Raw genomic sequence first — 22,883 nt, 5'->3', positions numbered from 1 at the left:
GGACAGAATTCACATATTGTAGGAGCAGTTAGTTTGCTCATATTTACAGTCTCTGTTCAAGATAAATGTCCTGTTTCCCAGAGCTTTAGAAATACAAAGCACTTGTGGTTCTGATACCTGCTATTGGAGAATTTCAACCTTTGTTGTGGTTACAGGTCATGAAACCAAAGCCATGCTGAATAACAGCGGCCCTCATTACAAGCGCAGTAAATTGGAAAGAAGAGTGAACACTGATATTCTTTGGTGTGTTCTGCTTCTAATTTTGATGTGTTTAACTGGTGCAATAGGTAAGTGAGAATTGGCAGACTCATGCTATTTTCTTCTCAGCCTACAATGCTTAGTGTTTTAATTTGGGGCTGATATATTTTAACAGCCCATCTCGAAAACTGCCTTTATCCATGTGTAATTTCCTAGCAGCTGGGGATTCTGCCAGGTTTTAGTTCATGTTGTCATGTTTAACCTGGAGTGTTCAAGGAGTATGTGCCTGGTGTGAGTTTTTAGGTGTGGAACCTGTTACTCCAATTATTTTTTTATTTTTTTTTCTCATTAATTACTCTCCTACTTTCTCTAAGGATGTTTTGGGTAACATGAGATGTATATACAGCATTGTGGGGAGAGGCCTAGTGTGACTAGAATTGTAAGGACTTGATATTTTAGGGACTGATCAGTGAGCTTGTGTAAATCTAAACAGACTAATTTCTATGACAAATCAAAAAGGTGCTTAAAATATTCAAAAAGGCTTCTTCAGACTGTGCGTAATAATGATAACATGGTGTTCACAGGTTAAGTCCTTGCTGGACAAGCAAGGATAAGACATTTAATTGCCAGAGGTGTTTCTGGGAGGGGGGGAAATGTGTTTATCAAGGGTAGGTAGTATTCCTTTTGTTCTGAGATATGTTGTATAGATGTGCCATAAATAGAAATGCATGTAAGGTATTTATTTGTGTGTGCATTGGTACTTAATTAATTTTAATGGGGTTCCTGTTGAGGGAAAAACTCAAGAGATAAAATGGTAGTTTAAAAGCTTAGAAAGAACGGCAGAGCGTAACAGCTAACACTGACCTCAAACTGTGGTACAGTTTACATACAACTGACTCACTTTATCTTGTTCTTGTTTTCAAGGCCATGGAATTTGGTTAAGTAGGTATTCGGAAATACCTTTTTTTAACATCCCTGAGCCAGATGGGAAATCGATTCCTCCAACATTAGCAGGGTTCAATATGTTCTGGACGATGATCATTTTATTACAGGTAACTTTGGTCTGCTTTGAACATGGGTCATATTCTGATCTCATTTATATCCTTGAGGTAACTCTTTGGCTTCAGTAGAGCTACTTCATGTTTGTAACTGGCCAAGGAGTTTGGTTTTATTTAATCCCCATGTTTTATTTTGGTAGGTCTTGATCCCAGTTTCTCTCTATGTTTCAATTGAAATTGTCAAATTGGGACAAATTTATTTAATACAGAATGACATTGATTTTTACCATGAGAAAACAGACTCAACAATTCAGTGTCGAGCACTGAATATTGCTGAAGACCTTGGCCAGATTCAGTATATCTTCTCTGACAAGACTGGAACCCTCACTGAAAATAAGATGGTTTTTCGGAGATGCAGCATTGCAGGACAGGAGTATTGCCATGAGGAAAATGGTAAGACATAAACCTGTGTTCACAATGGGTCATTTTTCTCTTCTCAGAGAAGCTGAAAGTTTTGATAGGGGTCCAGTGGACTTGTGTGGCAATGCACACTCACAGAAGGTATGAATTCAGACTGATCCTACTAGTAGGCATGCACCTTTCCCCATTATTTGTATCCTTTCATATAGAGTGTGTTAAGAGACTAAAAGGCTGATACTTTGCAGCTAGTTAAGTTCCAACATATTTGATACGACAAACAAAATTTTCTTTACTCGCTCTGGAGAAAGTCATGCCCAATGTGGTTTGCTTCTCTCCTTGCAATATTCAGAACCCAGGACATTGGAAAATTGCCCATCTAATCTTCCCTCTATTTTTTTCTTTTTCCAACTAGAGTGCCAATGCTTACTTAGCATTTTAGGGCTCGGGCATCCTGCTGATTGCTGTAGCAGTGTACCACCTTTAGGTAGCGTATCTTAAGGCTCCAATTCAACATACTGTTGCCCTTGAGGATACCATAACCCAAATAAAATACATGCTGAAGTCAGAGCCTTAACAGTAATGTTAAGGTACAGGTCAAGCAGATGTTTGTAGATGGGTATGTTAAGGCTGCAACGATAAGTATCTTCACCAAAAGTAATGGTTGTTGTATTCTTACTTAGACGCCTGTTTATTTTTAGCCAAAAAGTTGACAAGTGCTGCTACTAAATAGTTGCTGCCTCATTGTCTAATAGAGTAGCAACTTTCAATATACATTTCATGAGAGCCTACTTGAAGCCTTCGGAGAGCCAGAAGATACAGCTCCAGACACAAGAGAAAACTGGGCAGAGTGACATGAAGTCTTTGATTCAATTAGCTATTTTATTAATTAGATAAAACAATTAAGTTTTTATTACTATTACTGCATGTAAGTACTAGTGGCTGCAGGCATATGCTATTTTGTTGGTGTGCAGTGCGAGTATTCTGTATGAGATCAAAGGTGAGGTGCTGACAGGTGGACACGTAAAGCTCAGCTGTGTATTAAACTCCCCTTTGTGGTTTTGGAGATTTTGCTGCCGGATAGAACGGCTCACAACTGCGAGCAAACGGCACACCCTGCTGGCCACAGCCGTGAATGAGTTCAGCCTTTCTATTGTGTCACAGGAGCAGATGGTTGCAAACTGTTTTTACAGTAATTTCTTCACATATTTTGAAAATCTTTTGATGCGGGTGTCCCGGTGCTGCTTTGGATTTGCATAATTATACTGGGAAGGATGTCAACAGCAAAGTGAGAAGAAACATTTTTAAGTTTCGAACTTGGTGAATGAATAACAAATAAAAAGTAGCATATCTTTTCAGCGCATTTCCTAAAGGAAGGTGAAGTATTTCAGAAGAGATAAACCAAAGAGTAATGTGAATGCTGGAGCTGTGGCTGATCCAGATCTCACTGTGCCAGGGACAGTGTGTCTACCACTTACTAGTAGTAGTTCACTTAGAGTTAGCTTCCAAAAATATTAGTGCATTAATTATGTTCCTAATTATTTCCTGATGTGCCCTGCCTTTTACCTGGAGGGTAAGCATGTGCTTTTTTCTAACAAATCTAGAAATTAGGCAAGTCCTGAAAATCAGTTTGAAAAATATTGGAGATCCTGTGTTTTAGTCCTGTTTTACATTTGTTCAGTTGCATAAAGGTGCCTTTTGCAAGGCTCCTGCTACATCTAGTAAGTGTTGCAGTGCATGACAGTATGGTTTTTTGCATACAAGCCACTTAGTCTGTACATATATTTTTGTATTTATATCTGTATTGCCCAGAGTAAAGGGATGCACGAGAGGGAAGTCCACAATGGCAACGACTGTGATTCAGTATAATCCTCTATATAGGTGCCCCCCATGCAGAGTTCTGTCTAAAGTATCGTGTCCTGCTTGGACCATGGCAGCAGAGCAGTGTGGTGTTACTAGAGGTGCCACGTATGTTACTTCAGACAGAGCATGCAGGCTTCTCCACAGCCTGGAAGCATAGTGGAGTGGGCATGCGTTCTCCAAACCTGCCTCTATAAACACGGCCTAAGCCACTGTTACTGCTTTCTGGTAAAAGGTATCAATACCACATATGGGTTATTACATTTGGTAGTTGTGGAGAGCCACAGTTTGTTACATTCCCACCTATCTATTTTTTTAAAAGAACTATCTTATTAAATTCATGTTAACATCAGGGGTGTTAATGAAGGTGTAAGCTCTAGTCTCTCTGCTTTCCTTGGATTCATCGGAATGGCAGGATGAAGGACAGGTGGGTTTCATTTATGTTCCAGAATGAGAAGACAACAGGAAATAAGGAGAACTTAACAGGCTAGCAAATCCAGTAGCTCATTCCCTGAGCATAGCTCAGCTTCTTTGCTTTGGCTAGGAGCTTAAGGACTCACGAGTGACATAATAAACCTATTTTCATCTCATTTTGAGCATCAGAGCTGGTGACTCTGAACTGTGGATAGGTTTCCTGTTCACATAGATCAATAATATCCCGCTTTTCACTTCTTTCCACTACAGTAGCTGCCACTTTAAATAAGATAAAAATAGGGAATTAGTGGTGTTGCAGGAGATGTCTGTATGTTAATATTGTTTTTTTCCTAGGATGCCATTGTTTGTATTCACACTTTGATGAAATAAATAGGCAATGCACATCTTTCAGAACAGTTTTTCTGTGCTGTTTGTGGATGCAGACATTGAAATTTAGTGTATGCTCACTGCATGCTATTTTCACAGTGACAGGGAAAAACTTGAAAGCTGAATAGTGTACAGTGATCCAGTGCTGTCTGGATTGAGATTGCAGCTTCTTGTGTGTGGTCAAACACTGCCCCAGAACTCCAGTGCAAACACTTGGGTATGTTCTTAACAAGCACATGGTAGCATGGGTGTGTTTCCATTTGCTACAGAGGTTCTTTACGCCACTGATCTTCCTAACTACATTTGTGGGGCACAGACCTGCATTTATATCTTTAGTTCAAAGTTGTTAGACATGTCAATACAAAGTTTTATTATTGAAACCTGCTTTTCAGTTAAATACTTGGAAAATGCGTGTGTGTGTGTGTGAGGGGTTGTCCAGTACAGAAATGATAAGAAACACAGTTTCAATGAGTTCCTGCTAGAAGCTTTACTTGTCAAATAATTAGGCTAGAAAACATATCAGGAGGTGATCTGGTCCCATTTCTCTGGCCTAAGGCAAAGTTATTTCTATCATTCTTTATCAAGATTTTTTGTTTCTTCAGGACCTCGAGTGATGTCCAATTCACTGCTTTCTCAGACATTCTGTTCTAGTATGTCACGTCTTCTCTGAAAAAGTTTTGCTGATACCTAGCCTGAATCTGTCTTGCCACAATATAGGACCATTGTGTCTTCTGTTACCCACAGTGTGCATAGAAAACAGGCTGTTCCCTTTCTCTATGCAATTGCCCTTCGTGTACTTCAAGATGATTATTTGGCCCTTGTCAGTGTGCCCTTCTGGAGGCTGTGTAACTCCAGCTTATTTTACTGTTTCCACGCAGCTCATGTTGTCTAGATCTCTGATCATTCTTGCTCCCTCTTCTGAATTCACTGCAGTTGACTGTTGCTCTTGAGGCTCAGTGTTCCAAACAGGAAGTCAGTGTGATGACTTGTTACGGGTTTTATTTTTCATAAATGGTGTTTTTTTCTTAACTCTGTACTAAATTCCTTACTTTAAAGTTTTGTTTCCTGAACCTCCAGACAGTGTTTTAGAGAAGTTTATTTTTGCTCATGGAACAGTAATTTTGTTTCCCTTTCCATAGCAAAGAGGTTGGAATCCTATCAAGAGATGGATTCAGAGGATGAGGATTCAGCTGATCGTCAGTGTGGCTCTTCAACCCATATGTCAAAATGTCAGGGGCACAACTGCAGAGGTGTGAATGAACCGTTGAACAGAAAGTCTTTGAAACAGTTGTCTGGTAGTTACCCTGCACTAGGAAGGGAAGATGGAGCAGGTGATGTTCCCCACTCAGGACGTGTTGCTTTCAGCAGCCCCATTGTAAGTAAAAGGTGTTGTTTTTGATGCTGAATTTCTGAACTAACTGGAAAAAATATCTTTTTACCCCCATTTAATCAGAGTGTTTGTCATTTAAGAAGTCCTTTCTCTCTTCCACAAAAACCAGAATCTCATATGATTGTTTGGCTGCATCTTATTTGAAGCTGAAATCGCAGATGTTCGTTGAATCACAAAGGTGTATGCTTTGGTTCTTGCTGCTGTGAGTCCATGAGCACTCCAGCTTAAATGACCAGCTTCATCTTAATAACAGTTTGTTCTTTTGTTTTAAGAGGTTTCTAGCATTTTCTTTTGGTTTTAGTAGGAAATATCTGGATGACCAATATTTGTTGGTGGTTATAAGAGGTAAAAACTCTGCTTCTGTACCTGAAGGTGTCTAAATAGAATTTGTTATGTTTAATCTCCGTTGAAGTGTCTGTGAACTAAGGCTCTACTGTTTACCTGTCTGGGCATGAAGTCTGATGTTTTCAGTGGGCTAGTACAAGGCAGTGAAGACATCAGAGTGTTCCTCTCTTTCCTAGTGTAACCAACTCAGCATCTGACAGGAAGGAATTTGTATGAGCTTCTACACTTCATTCATCTGTAGCTGATTTGACCTCCAGAGACTGAGATTAAGCTTATATACTAACGGATAGTTTTGTTCCTTTTATCAATAGGAAACGGATGTTGTACCAGACACACAACTGCTGGAGAAGTTCAGCCAAATTTCTTCTCATTCCTATCAACAAGCAGAAGAAGCCATCAGCAAGTTATCTTTGGAGACAATGTACATCACTGACTTCTTTCTTGCTCTGGCAATCTGTAATACTGTTGTAGTTTCAGTCCCCAATCAGCCACGCCAGAAGGTAAGAAGGCCTTAGTTTTGGCTATTTGGCCATATTTATCAAAAATTGAGCTCCATTTTGTTTGATTACAGAAGGAAAAAACAATTAACTGACATTTAAAAAGTGATCCTTTCCTCCTCTATTGGTTTATCCTGTTAGAAAGAAGGGAATTACTGTAAACGCATGGAGTGCATTGCGTTAATGTGTAATATAATGCTGGTGATGTTTTACCAATGCAGAAAAAACTTGGCTCCAGTATTTTTGCTTCTGTGTATAGACTATTCATAACTTTGACAAGACAGATTTTGAGATTAAATTGCAATTGTGATTTTTTCTGTATTCTAGTTATCTTTTTTCCAGATATGCTCATGTCTTCCTTTAAGAGTACCCTAACACTCAGGTTACCTTTACAAGTAGGTTATTGTTGCTTGAAAGATAAGAGTAATCTCAGAAGACTCCCAGAACATTGGAACTGTGAATGTCCTTGCCTGTTCCCTGACTATTCAAATAGAGTTTCAGCAAAAGTATGGAAGATCAAGTTTCATGTGTGTAATAATCTGAAGAAAAAATGCTTTGCAGTTCAACATAAAGTAGTCTCACCTTGAATGTATGGTGCATTTGCTAGACTGTCATGGTTTAATTGTCTGGAGTGTGTTTAAGTCTTCCTGAGAGCACATGTTGTTTTCAGAGCGTACCACCTAACATATATTTAAAGATACTACTATATTTTTCAAGGTGGGATTTTCATAACCCCTTTTTTTACCAATTTTGACTGTGTTGCAGGATAATTCCCAAGTTCAGGTTTGGTTTCCTTCCCCCCATCCCCTGGTGATTTCCATTTATTGACTTTGTCTTTTGAAAAAAATGTGACGTGCAGGACTAGATTTTGGTGTCCATCTGGGCAGTGAACCTACAAGCATGGCTGGAGACATTCACAAAGGTATCCTGTGGAGTATAAAGTACCTCCTATGTCCTATAAATAAGCCTGGTATTTTAGTGTGCTTCCAGGCATTCACAGAAAGCACAGTAGGCAGCCTCCAGGTCCCTGTGGGGATGGGGCAGCTGTGTTCGTAGTTACAAATCAGCCATTCCTTAACGGTGATGTAGAAAAATATACAGGCAAGATTCTCCAGTTTTTGAGAATAATATTTCCAGATGACTTGCTAGCAGGGGAGAAGATCTCCAGGTCACTAGGAGGTAGTCTGGGAGGGGCAATGTGGCGTGATGTTTCTGAGTTCACAGTTAGGGAATGACATGAAAGAGCCTGAGGCCACAGGACGTTTCAGTGTTGCCCTGGGGAGTGGCGATGAAAGGATGTTCCTAGTCTCTGTTTCCTTGATGCTGAATGGAGACACACTACAGCTTGCATGCAGTTGTGGTAGAACTGAAACCAGAGTCTGTCCTTACTTTATGCTTTTCAGTGGCAAAGGAGAACATGCTTCCTGGTGATAACTCATTCTCAACTCTTCACCAGTAATGAGAAATGAATGTCAGCCTTGCATGCCTTGTTACTTGTTTGTAAGCTATTAGCTGCCTAACTGTTCTGAATAACAGTAAGCCAATTATTCTGTAACAATCATGAGAGGGGAACTGTCTTTTGTTTTAAATTCGGACGTTAAAAAAGTATTGAGATGAGGTACTATATTTTTAACAGTACTTGTAGCTACTTACTGTGAGGGGTATGGAGTTGGTTTATTCTTAAGTATCTTGCTAATTCAGAATAAGAATTAAAGTGTCTAGTTCCATTTGCCACAACTTTTAAAAGTTATAATGTCATACTGTTTCATTACTGAAACAGTACTAAAGAGAAGTATTACATGGAGTCATGAATCAAACTTGGAATGCGTACAGTTTTCAGATCTGAAGTATTTCTACAATTCTTTTGGTTTGACTAATGGAGCTCTTACAGAAAGCTGTTTAGTGTACTTATGGTTATGTTTAATTGAGTTGACAATCTTTAATACAAGCAATCAAACTCATGGTAAATTTTGAAATACTGCATTTATTAAGAAATACACATAGTTTGTAAGCTATCCTTCTTTAATATAATAAAATACAAAGAATTTAACATAAATGCTTTCTCTAACTGTTCTGTTCCAGATGAGACGCTCATCACTGGGTAGGATGCCTATTAAATCGCTCGAGGAAATCAGACAGATGTTCCAGAGATTGTCAGTTTGGAGACTAAGTTCCTCCCCACTTCCAAGTGTAAAAGAGTCATCACCTGAAAGCCCCAATAGTTTTGTGAGCAAACTGTCTATTTTCAGAATGAAACTGGCTTCATCTGCTTCGGATGCAGCTGCTGAAGGGGCTGCTGAGCCTCTCAATACTGACTGCCCAGAAAATTGCCAAATGCCTCAAGAACTAGATATGGTGAATGTAGCTGCTGGCTGTGAACACAGCAGTGCTGCGTCCTCTACTGAAGAGTCTCCCTTAACCAAACTATGTTACGAAGCTGAGAGTCCAGATGAAGCTGCCTTGGTTCATGCTGCTAGAGCTTATAAATGTATTTTACAGTCTAGGACTCCAGATCAAGTAACTGTGGACTTTGCAGGTCTGGGATCTTTAACGTTTCAGCTTTTGCATATCCTGCCTTTTGATTCAGTGCGGAAAAGGATGTCAGTGGTGGTTCGGCATCCAGTCTCCAACAGTGTGGTGGTGTACACAAAAGGTGCGGACTCAGTCATGATGGATTTGTTGAGAACTGCATCTGAAGGTATGTACAGAACTTCTAATTCTTTGCTCACCTTTGTCATTCTTCAGTGCAGTTGAGCAGATGTCCTGATGCATAAGAAGAGACAAGTAACCAAGCAGAACTATTATCTGTGAATAGTTCCTTATAGGGAACCCAGAAAGATCGTACTGCTTGTCACTTAGAGATGACTGTGCTGTGTGCTAGTGCAGAAACTGAAAAGAGAGAAGCAGCTGGTTTTCAAAGCATTTAGTGGTGTCTAAGCAGACTCTTTGGAGGCAACTGAAGTATTTCCAGTTATAAAGTAAGGTCATCAGCTTGAACAGTTGGTTTCTGCTACACAGTGAGAGGTGTTTGGTAGAATGAGATTCTTTCTAGACTTTACCTATGTTAGAGTTTCTGAGCTGTTGGAGAGAGGTATTGGTAGCAGATGTCACCTATCAGTGCTTTTTCAGTATTTTTCACTTCACTACTGACTATTTCTGTTTTTCTAGGTGTAATAATAGTATCTGTAAAGCTGTGTGGTGCCTCCTACTGGGCCTTGTTCAGGGATAAATGTTTTTTGAATCTGCCACAGGAGGGATGCACCATGTTGTTGAAGCACTAACTGATTTATTCATACACTGTAGTGAACAGTCATTGATTTTTAACTGAAGGCAATAAAGAGAAAGTAGTATCTGTGTATGTTAGAAATAAATACCTAAACATATTTAAGTTCAGAAGATGTTCCAGGGATTTTCTTTTATTGGTTTGGAAAGTAATATAAAGGAATTATTTTTAAAGGCTTGATTTCTGCAAAAAGGAGTTTGGTTTGTATGTTCCATGGCTGGCTGATCTCAGTGAGAAAGAGTGATATTTCCAAGGGTGGATTTTAACTCGCCCAACATTAGCCATCTGAAGTCTAGATAAAAAGCCTCCGTAGGCCATGGGACAGAAACAGTACCTCCAAAATTTGTCCTCTTACTAGGGGGGTAATTTCATGTCTGGTGCCTCTCCTTACTTTGATTCTGAAACTAAACTTGGAACCTAATTTCTACGTGTCCGAAGTTAGGTGAGTTGAATGCCTGTCTAAATAGTCCACCCCTTAACAGTTATTTTTAAAAAACCTTTTCAGTGACTGCCCTTCTAGCTCCCTCCCACTAGACCAGTGGTAGTAGAGCTGCTTGGGTGTCTGTGGCCCAGTTCATTTCAGAAAATTATTTTAGAGAAACATTTTGATACACTAGTGGCATCCAAAGATGTATCAGTACCAGATGAGTTCCCCCTCACTGCTTGTGCAGACTGGCACACTGCGTGTTCACTATAGACACAGCCACAGTACACTGTGCAAACGTGAAGGTATATTCACAGTTAAAACCTGTTAATGTTTTGGTATTTTTAAAATTTATTTAGCCCTTCAAAATTTTCCGCTAAATTTAGTCTAAGAATCCATATTTAATTTGCTTTCTTTGCTTTTTGTGTGATAGTGGGTACTAGTAATTCAGAAATGGAACAAAAGAAGATTAAAGAGAGAACTCAGAAGCATTTGGATGACTATGCCAGAAGAGGACTGCGCACTCTCTGTATTGCTAAGAAGGTAGTCTTTTTAATACATATTTTTAAGAGTGTTTACAGTTTGTGGTATCACCAATGGAGCAGGCATCACCGCTTCTAAACAGATGCTTCCATTGCCACATTTTGTTTATCCTCATGTTCTTTCAGGAGGAATTTGTAAGTTGACCCAAATCAATTTGAATTCCATTAGATTGCCATAGTTGTTGTCAGTTCAGGATGCCAAGCAGCTCAATAGCCTAATTCTAATGCAGGGGTTGTCAAATAGTCTGATTTTAATTCAGGAGTCCTGAGCAAGTCTCCTTGTGTGAAACTTAGCCTGGTTGGAATTCCAGACACAGGAAACAAATGAAGTCAGACCTGTTTTATTGGGTTTCACGAATACTTTGCAGTGTTACAAACTGTGGATGCAAAAGTGATGTTTTGAGATTCCATTTTAAATTCAAACCTGCTCAGAAGTAAACTTCCCTAGGGGTTGGAACAGGCAAGAAATGTCTTTACAAAGCTTTATGCAAAGTGAAAGTACAGGCGGTGTAGCTGTACAGTTATCAAGCTGTACGCAGTCATGCAGTGATTCTGTGGCTGTGACAGTGCTGCAATTAAAGAGCAGTAGGGAGAGTATACTATGCTCACTGGCCTGCTCACCTTCCATCTAAATGGAAATCTGTCAGGCATCTCCAGGAACCTGCAGGGTGCGGGTGAGTAACCTGGCTCGTGAAGCCTGGCAAAGTAATCTAACACTAAGGACATTGTACTAAAACCATGGACATTTTGGGACACGTAAGTAATGCACTGCCTGGGGCTGTGCTTCTGGGGTCAGTATCTGGACAGCAGAAGTAATTGTGAGGACACTTGTGAGGTGCCTTTGAAAACACAGTACAGATATATGCCGTATGTTTTCTCTCCCTCTGTAGGTGATGAGTGATGCAGAATATGCTGAGTGGTTAAATCAACATTTTTTAGCCGAAACCAGTATTGACAATAGGGAGGCGCTGCTGCTTGAATCTGCCACCAGGCTTGAGACAGAACTAACTTTGCTCGGTAGGTAGAAAATGCTTAACTCCCAGGAAACTGCTTGTCATGTTCAGAACTGGAATTTACCTGCAAGAGAGCTGTGCTTGCCTCAATTTATGTAACATGTAGCTTTCTACAGACCTAGAATTTATTGTCACTTCTGGATTTTCATAAATCTTGCTGGTAAGTTTGTACTAGTTGTCAAACACACTGAAGACAGCTAGTGCTCTTCTGTTGTTTGTAAAGGGTAAAGGTTTACCGATTTTTTATTTTTTTTTTTTTTTAATTGGCTTTCTTTTTTGTGCTCACCAGCATTTTTAGGTGTCATCATAATAAGCACGTGAAATGTTAATAACAAATCACAGACTTGCCTGGGCAAACATTCACAGGGATCCCCTTCTGGGCATGTTTTTCATCACTGAATCATGTGCCATCATTTGTGGCACATCAGGTGTGCTTGTGCTGTGCCCTCCTGTAATAAGGAGATAAGAAGTCAGGCGTGCTTCTGCAGGAGCCACTCCTCTGTTGGTCTTTCAGCAGTGCAGAAATGGGGAGTCCAAAACAAAATGAAAAACTTTTGGTCTAGATGTGTAAAAGGTAAACTGCAGGCAGTCTGGGATAATAGCTCTAGCAGCCTGCCCAGGAAATAATATGTGAAAAACAGAGTGCAAAGGTCTGACTGTGGTGGTAAAGGCAGCTCATGCTAGAAGCTGAAAAGAGACAGATCCTGTTGTGTGGAAAGGTCTTGCATTCGTCATTTTGTGTCACATCTGCTCAAGGCAAATGCTGTAAACCTTGACATTAAAAGGAATTCTGGGATTACTGGCTTCGGTTTCCGGAGAGAAGCCAGAGCAGTGCTGCTGGCTGCTGTAGTTTTAAGGGATGATGTGCTGTACAGGCACCCTTTTGCACTGGAATCAGGAGGGAGGTCTAGTTGCTGTGGAGACCTGCTGTGCTGCAGGCCAAGGCATTTTTTTTGTCTTGTGTCTCTAGTGGGACTAAGCAATATGGGTTGGTCCTAACGTTGAATGGGAGTGAGAACAAGAAGGGTAAATGGCTTCATACTGCCAAGGTTTTTGCTTTCAGTACCTCTGCTAGATTAGTTACCTCTGCCTGGGGCATACGTACATTGTGATCTGAAGAGTAGAACTACTTACAGCACTTCTCATTCTGCTTCTTGGAGCCTTCCTTTGCTTTCTTCATAAACATTACCTGAGGTAGCTGCAGCTGTAACTCGTGACTGTCCTCTTAGGAGTGAGAAATAAAGACTGTCCTCAAAGAACAACAAGCAGAAATTCAATTCATCTCAGTATTGCCAGGATCATGGAGGACAGCAGTGGTGTATAGTCCACTGTGTAGGCAGGTATGAAATCCCTATGGCTATATATAAAGCCTCAGACCTTTGTTTGAGTGGAAATCTATTCCTGGAAAACATAGTCATAATGTGCGGTACTTAACCAAGCACAGATCTGGATCTCAGCAGTATACATATGGAAACTGGCTTCTGTTGTGTTAGAAAGCAATTGGATCCCTTCAGAAGGGGAGTGTAAAGTGTATAGACTTCCCACGTTGAAACAACATTTTTCTCTCTTCCCACGATGCCTGGCAGTGTCTCTCAAAGAAGCTTGTATTAAATAGATCCCAGCATCTTCCTTCTGCCTCCTCTGTTGACCTGCATCAAAACGCAGGCAGAGTGCAGAGCAAGGACCTGGAGGTTTTCATCTTCCCAATTATCAGGGGCCATGAGCTCTGTGCCCTGTTGGCAGCTACTTTCTGAAGAAATTGCTGTAGCATCAGAAAGTTGCCTGACCTTTTGGCTCTTATCCATCCCCATATGACAGTCAGTGCTTCATATACAAATTGCTGGCTAGAGTCCTGCACTAGAAACATACTAGGAGGGAAAACTTTGCTTTGAATTGTTTTGTTTGTCTTTCAGAACAAACCTAGCTGCAACTGGCTGAAGTTTCTTTCTGAGAAACTCTCTTAGCCTGAGAATCTCACAAGCCAAACCACGTCCCATGGTTTATGATTTAGTACCATTTGTATTGTGAAAAAGCCATGAAAATGTCCTGTACCATACTAAATCAGCTAACACTGCAGCTTTTCAGAGGTGGTTCTGCTTTATGCTGATGTGTTACCTCATTGTTACTAGAACAGAAGATTTTGTAAGCAAGTTTTAGGGATGCAGGTCTGCCTGCTGTGCACACCACAATAGAGGGTATCTCTGTTAAAGTCTTTGTATTTTCTTGTTGAAAGTCTTTCTATATATCTGTTAAAGTCTTTGTATTTTCTTGTTGAAAGTCTTTCTATAACCACTGAGAGATGTATGTTAAAGCAGGTGTCTCCTCCCTGTGGGGGAGTATGTCAAGGTTGGCAGTGCAGGCAGGAGGAAGGGCAAAACACAGAGTTTAGGGCTATAAATTGAAAGGACCTGGAACAGGAGGTACTGTGGCAATCAGTGGTTGAGGAACCTGATGATGAATGGCAGGTTGCAGTGTGCAAAAATATGATATAAGAAGAACGGATTTTAGTGTGAAAAGGTGAGGGCTTGGAGCGAGGTACAGAGAATTCAGCCTGGAGCAGAGTTGAGAATAAGGAAGAGAAGTGGACCTTGAGATAGGAAGGATTGAGGTGATACATGAAAGGTTTGGGGTAGTCTGAGGTAGGAGGGAGTAGGAATAATGGAGTATATTTGTCATGAGAAGCCTGGGGTTCAGTGTCCTACAGCCACTATGGGATGAAACAACTGTGAGAATGAGAAAAGTTGGCTTAAAAGGGTCTTGTGGAGAGTTGGAGGCCCCTGAGGTTGTCACGAGGGTATGTGTCAATAGTCTTGCATGTGATGGGCTCTGGGACAGAAAGACGTGGAAGGAAGGAATTCCCAGGCATGTCCCAGTAGAGTATCTGTTTTGGGATGTGGACACACACAGAGGAGCATCTTGTCCTGTCACTCTTGCAGCATTTTGGTTTTGGACGTACAGCAGCACTAATCCTTCTACTTGTCTAAATTAAGGTGCCACTGGCATTGAAGATCGCCTGCAGGAAGGTGTTCCAGACACAATACAGGCATTACGGAAAGCAGGAATAAAAATATGGATGCTGACAGGTGACAAGAGAGAGACAGCTATCAATATTGCCTATGCTTGTAAACTGCTGGAACCGGACGACAGAATCTTCACTCTCAAATCACAGAGTAAGGTGAGTGGAAAATTACACTTTTCTTTCTTTATTTTTTTTTTTTTCCTCTGCTGAAGGATTCAGTCAGGCTATATCACAGGGCAATACAGAAAAATGCAATGTTCTCAGCTGTCCCAACTGACCAAAGACAGCATGATTTCTTGGAAGATGAAAATACTGGAAAACTGATGGTTTGCTTCCTTGAAGATAAAGTATTAAATCCTTTATATGCACGTAACATCTGTTTTGTTATATACAGTCCCTAAATGATGATTTATTATTTTAATTGAACAGACTGCTTAATATCTCTTTGTGGTAGGCTAGAGAGTTGACATGCTTCACATGTTTTAGACATTTCAAACAGCTGTGAGTTACAGCATGTTAGCAATGTAAAAATTATTGTCATGTAAATTCTACTGAATTAGGTTTTGTGCTGCTCTGTGTAATATATTTCTTCAGCCATTGTATTGCATAAATGTACAAAGAATTGTCTCATTAAAGTACATCGCACATGATTGAAGAAAAATAATCTGCCAACATTTTTATCAGAGAAAAAGCCTCCTTCTCCCCACCACCCAGTAATTGAGTCGTGTGATGAAGAGTTTTGGGTGGCAAGTTTAATCCTACTTGATCATTAGATCCTCTTGTGGATGTTTATAACCAACTAGCTGTTTATCACATCTTGATTTTTATCAATTTTGGGTTTCTTAAGAGAGAAATTATTGACTGTAACTGGTAAAGCTAATGTATGAAATGTCTATCATCAGAGCAGAGACATGAAATCTGAGACTTCTCTAAAGGACTGGAGGATTTTTCTAAGACCTTTCATTTTTCTTTTTTTTCTTCTGCTTATATGTTACTATAGAAATTCAATTTGTATCTGTCATAAAAGATTGTGTGGCAAGTAGTAACTGTGGGAAAAATAAAGTGAAAAGGAAATAATTTTTAGTCTAGTTGTATTTGAGGAAGGCTTGGTGTTTGATTTTTACTAACACTTATTTCTTCCTTTTTTCCTACTGGGGAACAAGTGTCTTACTTAACAGTGAGAACTGAGGCCCTTTTGCAGAAGTGCTCATCCTCCCTCTAACTGGGATTTGAAATAAAAATAGACAGGATTTGATACTGTTGCATTTCAAAGTAAAATAATGAGAAAATTTAAGAATATATATTTTAATCTATATAGCACACACAATACGTATATTGATAACAAGAATCGTTTGGGCATCTTGCATTGATCCTGAGAAGGTAAGAAATTCCACAAGGCCAGTTCTTCAGTAAGTAATACATTGTAGCTCACCTATAATCTGACTTGAAATGCACTTTTGGCTTTGCATACCAGACAGAGGAAATGTAGAGAGCAAGAGTCTTCTATAAAATTGTATTTATATTACAGAATCCTTAATGATTGTTTTTTCTGATAGTCTATGAACAGTTTCTGATTTGCTTCAGTTTTTTCCTCTTCTCCTAGTACAATACCCAAGCCAATCTACTTAAGCAAAGTAAAATCACAGGCCCTTTTATTAACAACTGCGACTGTATCCTCTGTGATTTTAAAGAGGTATTCAGCTTCATGTCTGAGCCTTTCTGGATTCAAGGGAAATGTTACACAAGGGCAGCATTTGACCATATCTTCATATATATTTTATAAATTGAAAAGGGAGCCAGGATGCAAACAGTATTTAATAAGTTGTCTTTCTCTTGTCTTTAATTAGGATGCCTGTGCCTTGGTGATGAGCAAAATTTTAGAAGGCATCCAGAAGAATACTTCTGCCAAAAAAAACTCCAGTCAGAATCTTGGGAATGTCTCTGCAAGTCCCTCCACCCAAGCTCCAGGGTTCAGTGCAGGCCTGGTTATTGATGGAAGCACTTTAGAGCATGTCCTTCATGACAGCCTACAGAATATTTTCTTGGAACTGACAGAAAAATGTCGGGCTGTGGTCTGCTGCCAAGCCACACCACTGCAGAAGAGTGTCCTGGTCAGACTGGTGCGAAATAAGCTAAAGGCAATGACATTAGCTGTAGGTGAGCCCTGGGGTTATCTTCTTCTCTCTGAAAAGAAGTAGTAGCCAGTTTCTTCTCTCCTGTATTTTTGTTAATGTCTGTCACAAAATTTACTTTACAAGGAAGACGGTCCTTTGAATTGTAGCTGTCTGTGCCAAAGATGATGTTAGGCTTCTGAACTAGCAAATTTAGTCCATAAACTTACTCATGGTAATCTAAAGCAGTAAGAGCAGTCATGCACAGTGTTACATAACATGTCCAAAGGAGCAAGTAAAGGGGATTTGTCTTGTCATTCTCCATCACAACCCCTCAAAATAGGGAGGGAGATGGGAAATGACTGGCTGTGATTTAAAACACCCATATTTTCTCTTCCAGCATACCAACTAAATTCTGACAAAAGGAACAGCTAGTATCCAGTTGGAGAATATAGCTTGGTTCAGCCAGGCCTTCTGCTTACTAATCCTGCTTTCTGTAGGGTTTTCCATAGGCTGCACTTCTGGCCGTAAAAATGTTTTTCTCTGAACTCTGGTGTTCTTGTGTATTTGTCTTTCCCTGGCCACCCATGGTTATGGGATAGCCAGCAAAACTGCCTCCAGATTGCTTTCCAAATAAGAGAGGTTAGTTTTGACTTTTCCTCTTTTTTTTTCTGCAGGTGATGGTGCCAATGATGTCAGTATGATCCAGGTGGCTGACACTGGTGTGGGAATATCAGGCCAAGAAGGCATGCAGGTAGTGTATACAAAGACAGCTGCAAATGACATCAGATTCCATTTTAAATCAGTTCAGAATTTACCCTGGAGGCCCAGTGGCTCCATAGTCCATTACCTTGCATGGGCAAGAGTTTGCAGCCTGAGCTTGCACCCGGGCCTCAGCACTCTTCCAGGAGCACTCAGAAGCTGGATGCTGCAGGGATTCAAACTCCAAACAACAGAGCTTGCTGCCTGTCACCAAACTCCCTATTACTCATGTCTTGCCAGGAAGCAAGCAGTCTAAGCATCTGATTTCTGTGCAGTTGTGTGTTAATAACAGAGACAGCCATGTTCCTGCCTGTTGTGTTGGGCTGAGCTGTGTGTGTTAGTGTAGAATGTTGTATGGAGGGGCTTAGATCTGAGTGAGGGTAAGACCATAAGCACTATGTATAAAAAAATCATAAAGAATTTCCAGCAGTAGGTAGGTTGCTCACTTGGCAGTATCTGAAGCTTATCTTTAACAGTTTGGATATAACGTCTCCTTTCCTTCATGTGCGTTGCAGGCTGTGATGGCGAGTGACTTTGCAATCTCTCAGTTTAGACACCTCAGGAAGCTGCTGCTTGTCCATGGTCACTGGTGTTATACCAGACTTACCAACATGGTGCTTTACTTCTTCTACAAGAATGTGGTATGTAGCTGTCCCATCCCAGGGAAGTCACAGTTTTGCGTATTTGAGAGAACTAAAGGGTTTAGTGGGTCTTTATATTCTTTTTTAGTTTCTATTGTGAATGGATTCAAAAAGACACAAAAAGCATATGTCAAACAGTTTCCAATAATGTCTGCAAAGACCAGAGGCTCTCATTCCTTGGATTGCATTTTCCACTGAAAGCCATTGTCTGATTTGATTAAACGGTGGGTAACAGGCATTACTAATGTGGTGTCAGCATGAGTGTTTAAACAAGTTGTGTCCAATTTTGAAATGTAAAGCTATGTGCTAGTCAAATATAATTTCAAAGTGTGGGATTGGCATGAGCTCCACAGCATTTATACTTAATTTTCTACATCTTACTGTAACCAGACTTAAGATCTGCCTGTTTTCCTCCTGGCTTTTAAAACACTTGTTTATGGGTAAAATTTTATCATGTAATCTTTGACTTTTCAGGCCTATGTGAACCTCCTGTTCTGGTACCAGTTCTTCTGTGGGTTTTCAGGCACATCAATGACTGACTATTGGATCCTGATTCTTTTCAATCTCCTTTTTACATCGGTGCCACCCATCATTTATGGTGTCTTGGACAAAGATGTGCCTGCGGAGATACTCATGCAGCTCCCACAGCTGTACATGATGAGCCAGAAATCTGTGGTAGGTTAAAGAATGCCTGGCCTGAAGCAAAATGAAATGGTCAGCATTTGAGCCATTTCTGTCTTTCCTTCCTGCATGGTTCACATCAGGCAAACTTGAAGTTTAAAACCACTTTCTCTCTTAGAAAAACATCTAGGCCTGTGCACGAATGTATGTGCTCAAATAAAAGCTGTTTTTTCAAAAGTTTTTTGTAGGCTTTTTTCAGTCATACACCCAATCTTATCAGACATTTGGATGATAAGAGAAATGAAGGACTTAAGTTGAAGCAGTGTACTAGATAAACATCATTACCAGCATGTTGACTTCATTCACTGCCTCAGCTGTAATTCTTCCTTAAAATGGGTTACTTTTAAAGGTAAGGGCACTAGATACTGTTTTTTCACCATCATAGAAGGTGCCAAATTAATGAGGAGCAGATAAGACCCAGAGCACAGATTCCTTTCAAATCCTTAAGGAAGGTTCTGTCATTCAGGGTTCTTCTCCCCGTATGGGTATGTGCTGGAATGTGCTGGTGACACTTTTTCTCCCATCTGAAAACACTGTACATGATATCTGCTCTGTAAATAAATTATGTCCAGACATTTAGCACAGAAAACCACAGGGAGTGGTGGGTAGTTTCTAAATCAAAATCACATAAATCAGTAAGCTCTTTCCTCATTTCTGCTTTTCTCAGCATGAATTCTTGCATAATTTTAACTTTATCGTTTATTTAATTTAACACTTAATTAAAATAATATTTTATTATAACAGTTGAAGGCAGTGACAGATACTAGTAGCCCAGAGAGAAGAAACATTGAGCATATGAGTTACCTAAACCTCACCATTTTCTTGATGATCATAGCCTTTCAATAACAGACTTGATATTAGGAAGCATTTCTTTACAGAGAGGGTGGTCAGGCACTGGAACAGGCTTCCTAGAGAGGTGGTAAACACCCCAGGCCTGTCAGTGTTTGAGGCATTTGAGCAATGCCTTTAGTAATAGTCTTTAACTTTTGGTCAGCCCTGAAGTGGTCAGACAGTTGGACTAGATGATGGTGGTAGGTCCCTTCCAACTGAAATATTCTATTCTGCTCTGTTCTATTCTGTTCTAACAAATATTATTTTAAAAAAATGAGCTACAACATGTTTACTAGCTGTGCTGTGTCATCTTTATAACCTGGCAGAAATCTAGGTCTAGTTTAGAAGGGAAAGAAGGATATACTGCGAAGGGACAATTTGTTTTGTTTGTTTGTGGACTTTTACATTTCTTTTTATATACCTTTAAATATTTTATGTTGCTTGGTTTATGATATCTTTGCAAAACTAACTACTCTTTTGGTACTAACCTGAGCCTTCGTAGACTGGCTGGAGTAGGTCTGCGCTTTGTGAATCACAGAGAGTTTTGACCAAGTAAAGGTTACAAGGTTATTTGGCCTTTTGTTTTCATCTTCAGGATATGTACGGTGATTTGAGCTGAAATGAAGGTTTTGAAGCAACGTAATCAGAATTGCTGCATTACACAATGGTTTTTCTCTTTCCCGTTTTTTTTTTTTCCCTTTTATCAGAGTTTTTCTCTTTTGTCCAGCACGGCATCGCCTTGCTCTGTGGTTAGAGTTGTTTAGTAGTATATCATTTCCTTTCTTGCATGGAGGCACAGTGAAACAATTGCTTTCAATTAAGTGCAGTATAGAAGAAAGACAAATGCTTTAAAAGATGTAGAATCACAATACTGTACCATGCCATCACAAGTGCACAGCTCTGTGCAAGCTATAAAAATGGACAGTAACTTGGATTCATCTTGAGCAATGAAAAGCATTGGCATTTCCCTGACAGGCAAATAAGAAGATAGGTTTCTCACACCACCTCCAGAGAGCAGTTCAGTTCTTGAACGGGCTGAGTGGCTTTTTGAAGAAACCCACTTCTCTCCACTAATCGCAGAGGAAGTCCCGGGTGACTCGACTGCTCACCTCTGTGTCTCAGTTTAGTCCCTGAAGGAATGTGGCATGAGCCAGGGCACATGCAACTGTGGTTTCATAAGCAGTTGAGCTGTCACAGCAGTTTGCTGCCACTAAGTGAGGAAGGCTCATTCCTTCTCCCTTCTTTTCTTCCTGTTCCCTGTTTTCACCACATAGCTAAACTACCTTTCTTGTGCCAGCTCAGTTGTCTCATCAGATGCTTCCAGGAGCTGATTTAACTCACTAAAACAGCAATATGTTATTCCAGCAGAAAAGTGAATTTCTCACATTCTAGTGAGTTAAGTTAGCTCACAGAGGAGTCAACCAGTGCAAATTAAGAGGCAGAAGCACATGTACCAAAAAGAACGGGGTGGAGATAAAAGAAAGTGGGACTTGGCATTCAGAGGGTAATTCACTGTCCCCTAGCCCTCTCCCTTCCTTAGTACTCACTTAGGTAAGGCTCTGGTAGGTCTGTTCTGGCAGAAGCACCTGCAAGATCACAGTTCCCAGATCTGGCTGCTGATTTAAACACTATTAGCTGCATGTGTGGAGGGAGCTCTTTATTCTTGTTATATAACACGAAGATGCCTCTTCATTGGGAAACTAACTGGAATTACTTCTGAAGGTAATCCTTCCCCCAAATCCAAATTAATGCTAATTAAGGATGCAGCAGTTTGTTCAGTTGGTTTCAATGCCGTTATCTTTTTTTCTTACAGGCTTACCTGCCTTCAACTTTCTGGATAACCTTGCTGGATGCTTTTTACCAAAGTCTCGTTTGCTTTTTTGTTCCTTACTTTGTAAGTGCTGGATATAAAATACATTTATACATTTTGACATACTGAAAACCCAGGCAAATTGGAGAATAAAATTAATTTGGTTTTACTTCCTCATATATAAATGTGTACTAACAGGATCCGCATTGGAACTGAGCTGAAATGTGTGCATGCAAATATATATGGTACTGAAACTATTCATGTCACTTTGTGTATTAGAACTATACGTAAAGAATATATTATGTTGACCGCTGTCTTCCTTTACAGACTTACTATGGCTCAGACATAGACATTTTTTCTTTTGGAAACCCTATAAACACAGCAGCGCTCTTCATAATACTGTTGCACCTTCTCATTGAGTGCAAGTCTGTGGTGAGTAATTTGTTTTCAAGAGAGTATATTCCTAACAGAGTATGTTAAAATTAAATGGAAGACAGAACTTCATATACAAACCAGTATAGGTATAAAAGGGCTGAAACCAAACTGTTTTGTTATTGTAACCATGTGAGCTCTCCTAAGGCACCTGCCATTGGAGCCAATGGAATTACTCGCATGACTAAAATTAACAAAATTTGGCCTCAGAACTATTTGTAAATAGTGAAAGGATCCTGCCTTGTTAGGGTACAGTGGTTTTGGGGATGTCAGTTTAGTTTTGCAAATGGTAAAACCAACCAGTGATCTACCGAGCCTTCATTAGTTCCCAAAGCTGCATCTCAAAGGCAACAATGTGAACTGTTGATTTTGAATGCTTGGAACTGGTGATCTGCTCTGTGGCCAGGATAAACAATGCAGAGGTATGTTATGGTGCCAAACTAGAGAACCAATATGCTACAGAAATGCTATTCCAGTTTTTAATTCAGTCTGCGCAAGATAAAGCATCTACATTAGCTTGGAAAAATTTACAGCCCTTACAAGGGCAATACTTGGCTGTTTTGCATAATTTTAAAGAAAATACAATAATACTCGTAGTAGAAGCACACAAATTAATGGTTTCTATTTGTTCTCTGTTTTTTTAAAAAATATTTTGAAGATTGTTTTATAATGGATGAAGTTTCAAGCTGTGATTCAGTCTTTTCATTGTTCTTTGGGGAGCATGGCAACAGTGATATAAATGTCTTTATTGAGAATATATGGGTGATAGTATGAGTGTATCCACACTCTGAATAGGAATACATTACTTAAATGTATTTTATTTGGCAT

At 39.9% G+C, this 22,883-nt stretch overlaps 1 protein-coding gene across 14 annotated transcripts in view; it reads left to right on the top strand.

The window, feature by feature from the left end:
• The window catches only part of ATP10D (ATPase phospholipid transporting 10D (putative)), a 56,209-nt gene that overhangs the window by 24,544 nt on the left and 8,782 nt on the right, over positions 1–22,883 (top strand). For 11 of the 14 annotated variants that reach the window (XR_006167000.1, XR_006167001.1, XM_042807696.1 and 8 more), the window contains 15 exons: positions 156–287; positions 1,123–1,250; positions 1,397–1,649; positions 5,414–5,649; positions 6,321–6,509; positions 8,589–9,204; positions 10,647–10,756; positions 11,646–11,772; positions 14,759–14,943; positions 16,635–16,944; positions 17,576–17,652; positions 18,176–18,301; positions 18,776–18,976; positions 21,627–21,707; positions 21,951–22,055. Coding sequence is in view for 12 of the 14 variants with exons in the window: in XM_042807696.1 (XP_042663630.1) it covers positions 156–287; positions 1,123–1,250; positions 1,397–1,649; positions 5,414–5,649; positions 6,321–6,509; positions 8,589–9,204; positions 10,647–10,756; positions 11,646–11,772; positions 14,759–14,943; positions 16,635–16,944; positions 17,576–17,652; positions 18,176–18,301; positions 18,776–18,976; positions 21,627–21,707; positions 21,951–22,055 (2,876 nt within the window). In the remaining 2 variants the exon portion in view is untranslated. Of the gene's footprint in view, positions 1–155; positions 288–1,122; positions 1,251–1,396; positions 1,650–5,413; positions 5,650–6,320; positions 6,510–8,588; positions 9,205–10,646; positions 10,757–11,645; positions 11,773–14,758; positions 14,944–16,634; positions 16,945–17,575; positions 17,653–18,175; positions 18,302–18,389; positions 18,517–18,775; positions 18,977–21,626; positions 21,708–21,950; positions 22,056–22,883 lie in introns of those variants that run through there. The other 3 variants (XM_042807698.1, XM_042807697.1, XM_042807701.1) reach the window with 3 other exon arrangements.

This window comes from Tyto alba, unplaced genomic scaffold, assembly GCF_018691265.1.
Source record: "Tyto alba isolate M040663 unplaced genomic scaffold, T.alba_DEE_v4.0 Super-Scaffold_6, whole genome shotgun sequence".
In the NCBI taxonomy this organism is placed as follows: Eukaryota; Metazoa; Chordata; class Aves; order Strigiformes; family Tytonidae; genus Tyto; species Tyto alba.
This window is presented reverse-complemented; position numbering and strand designations above follow the sequence as displayed.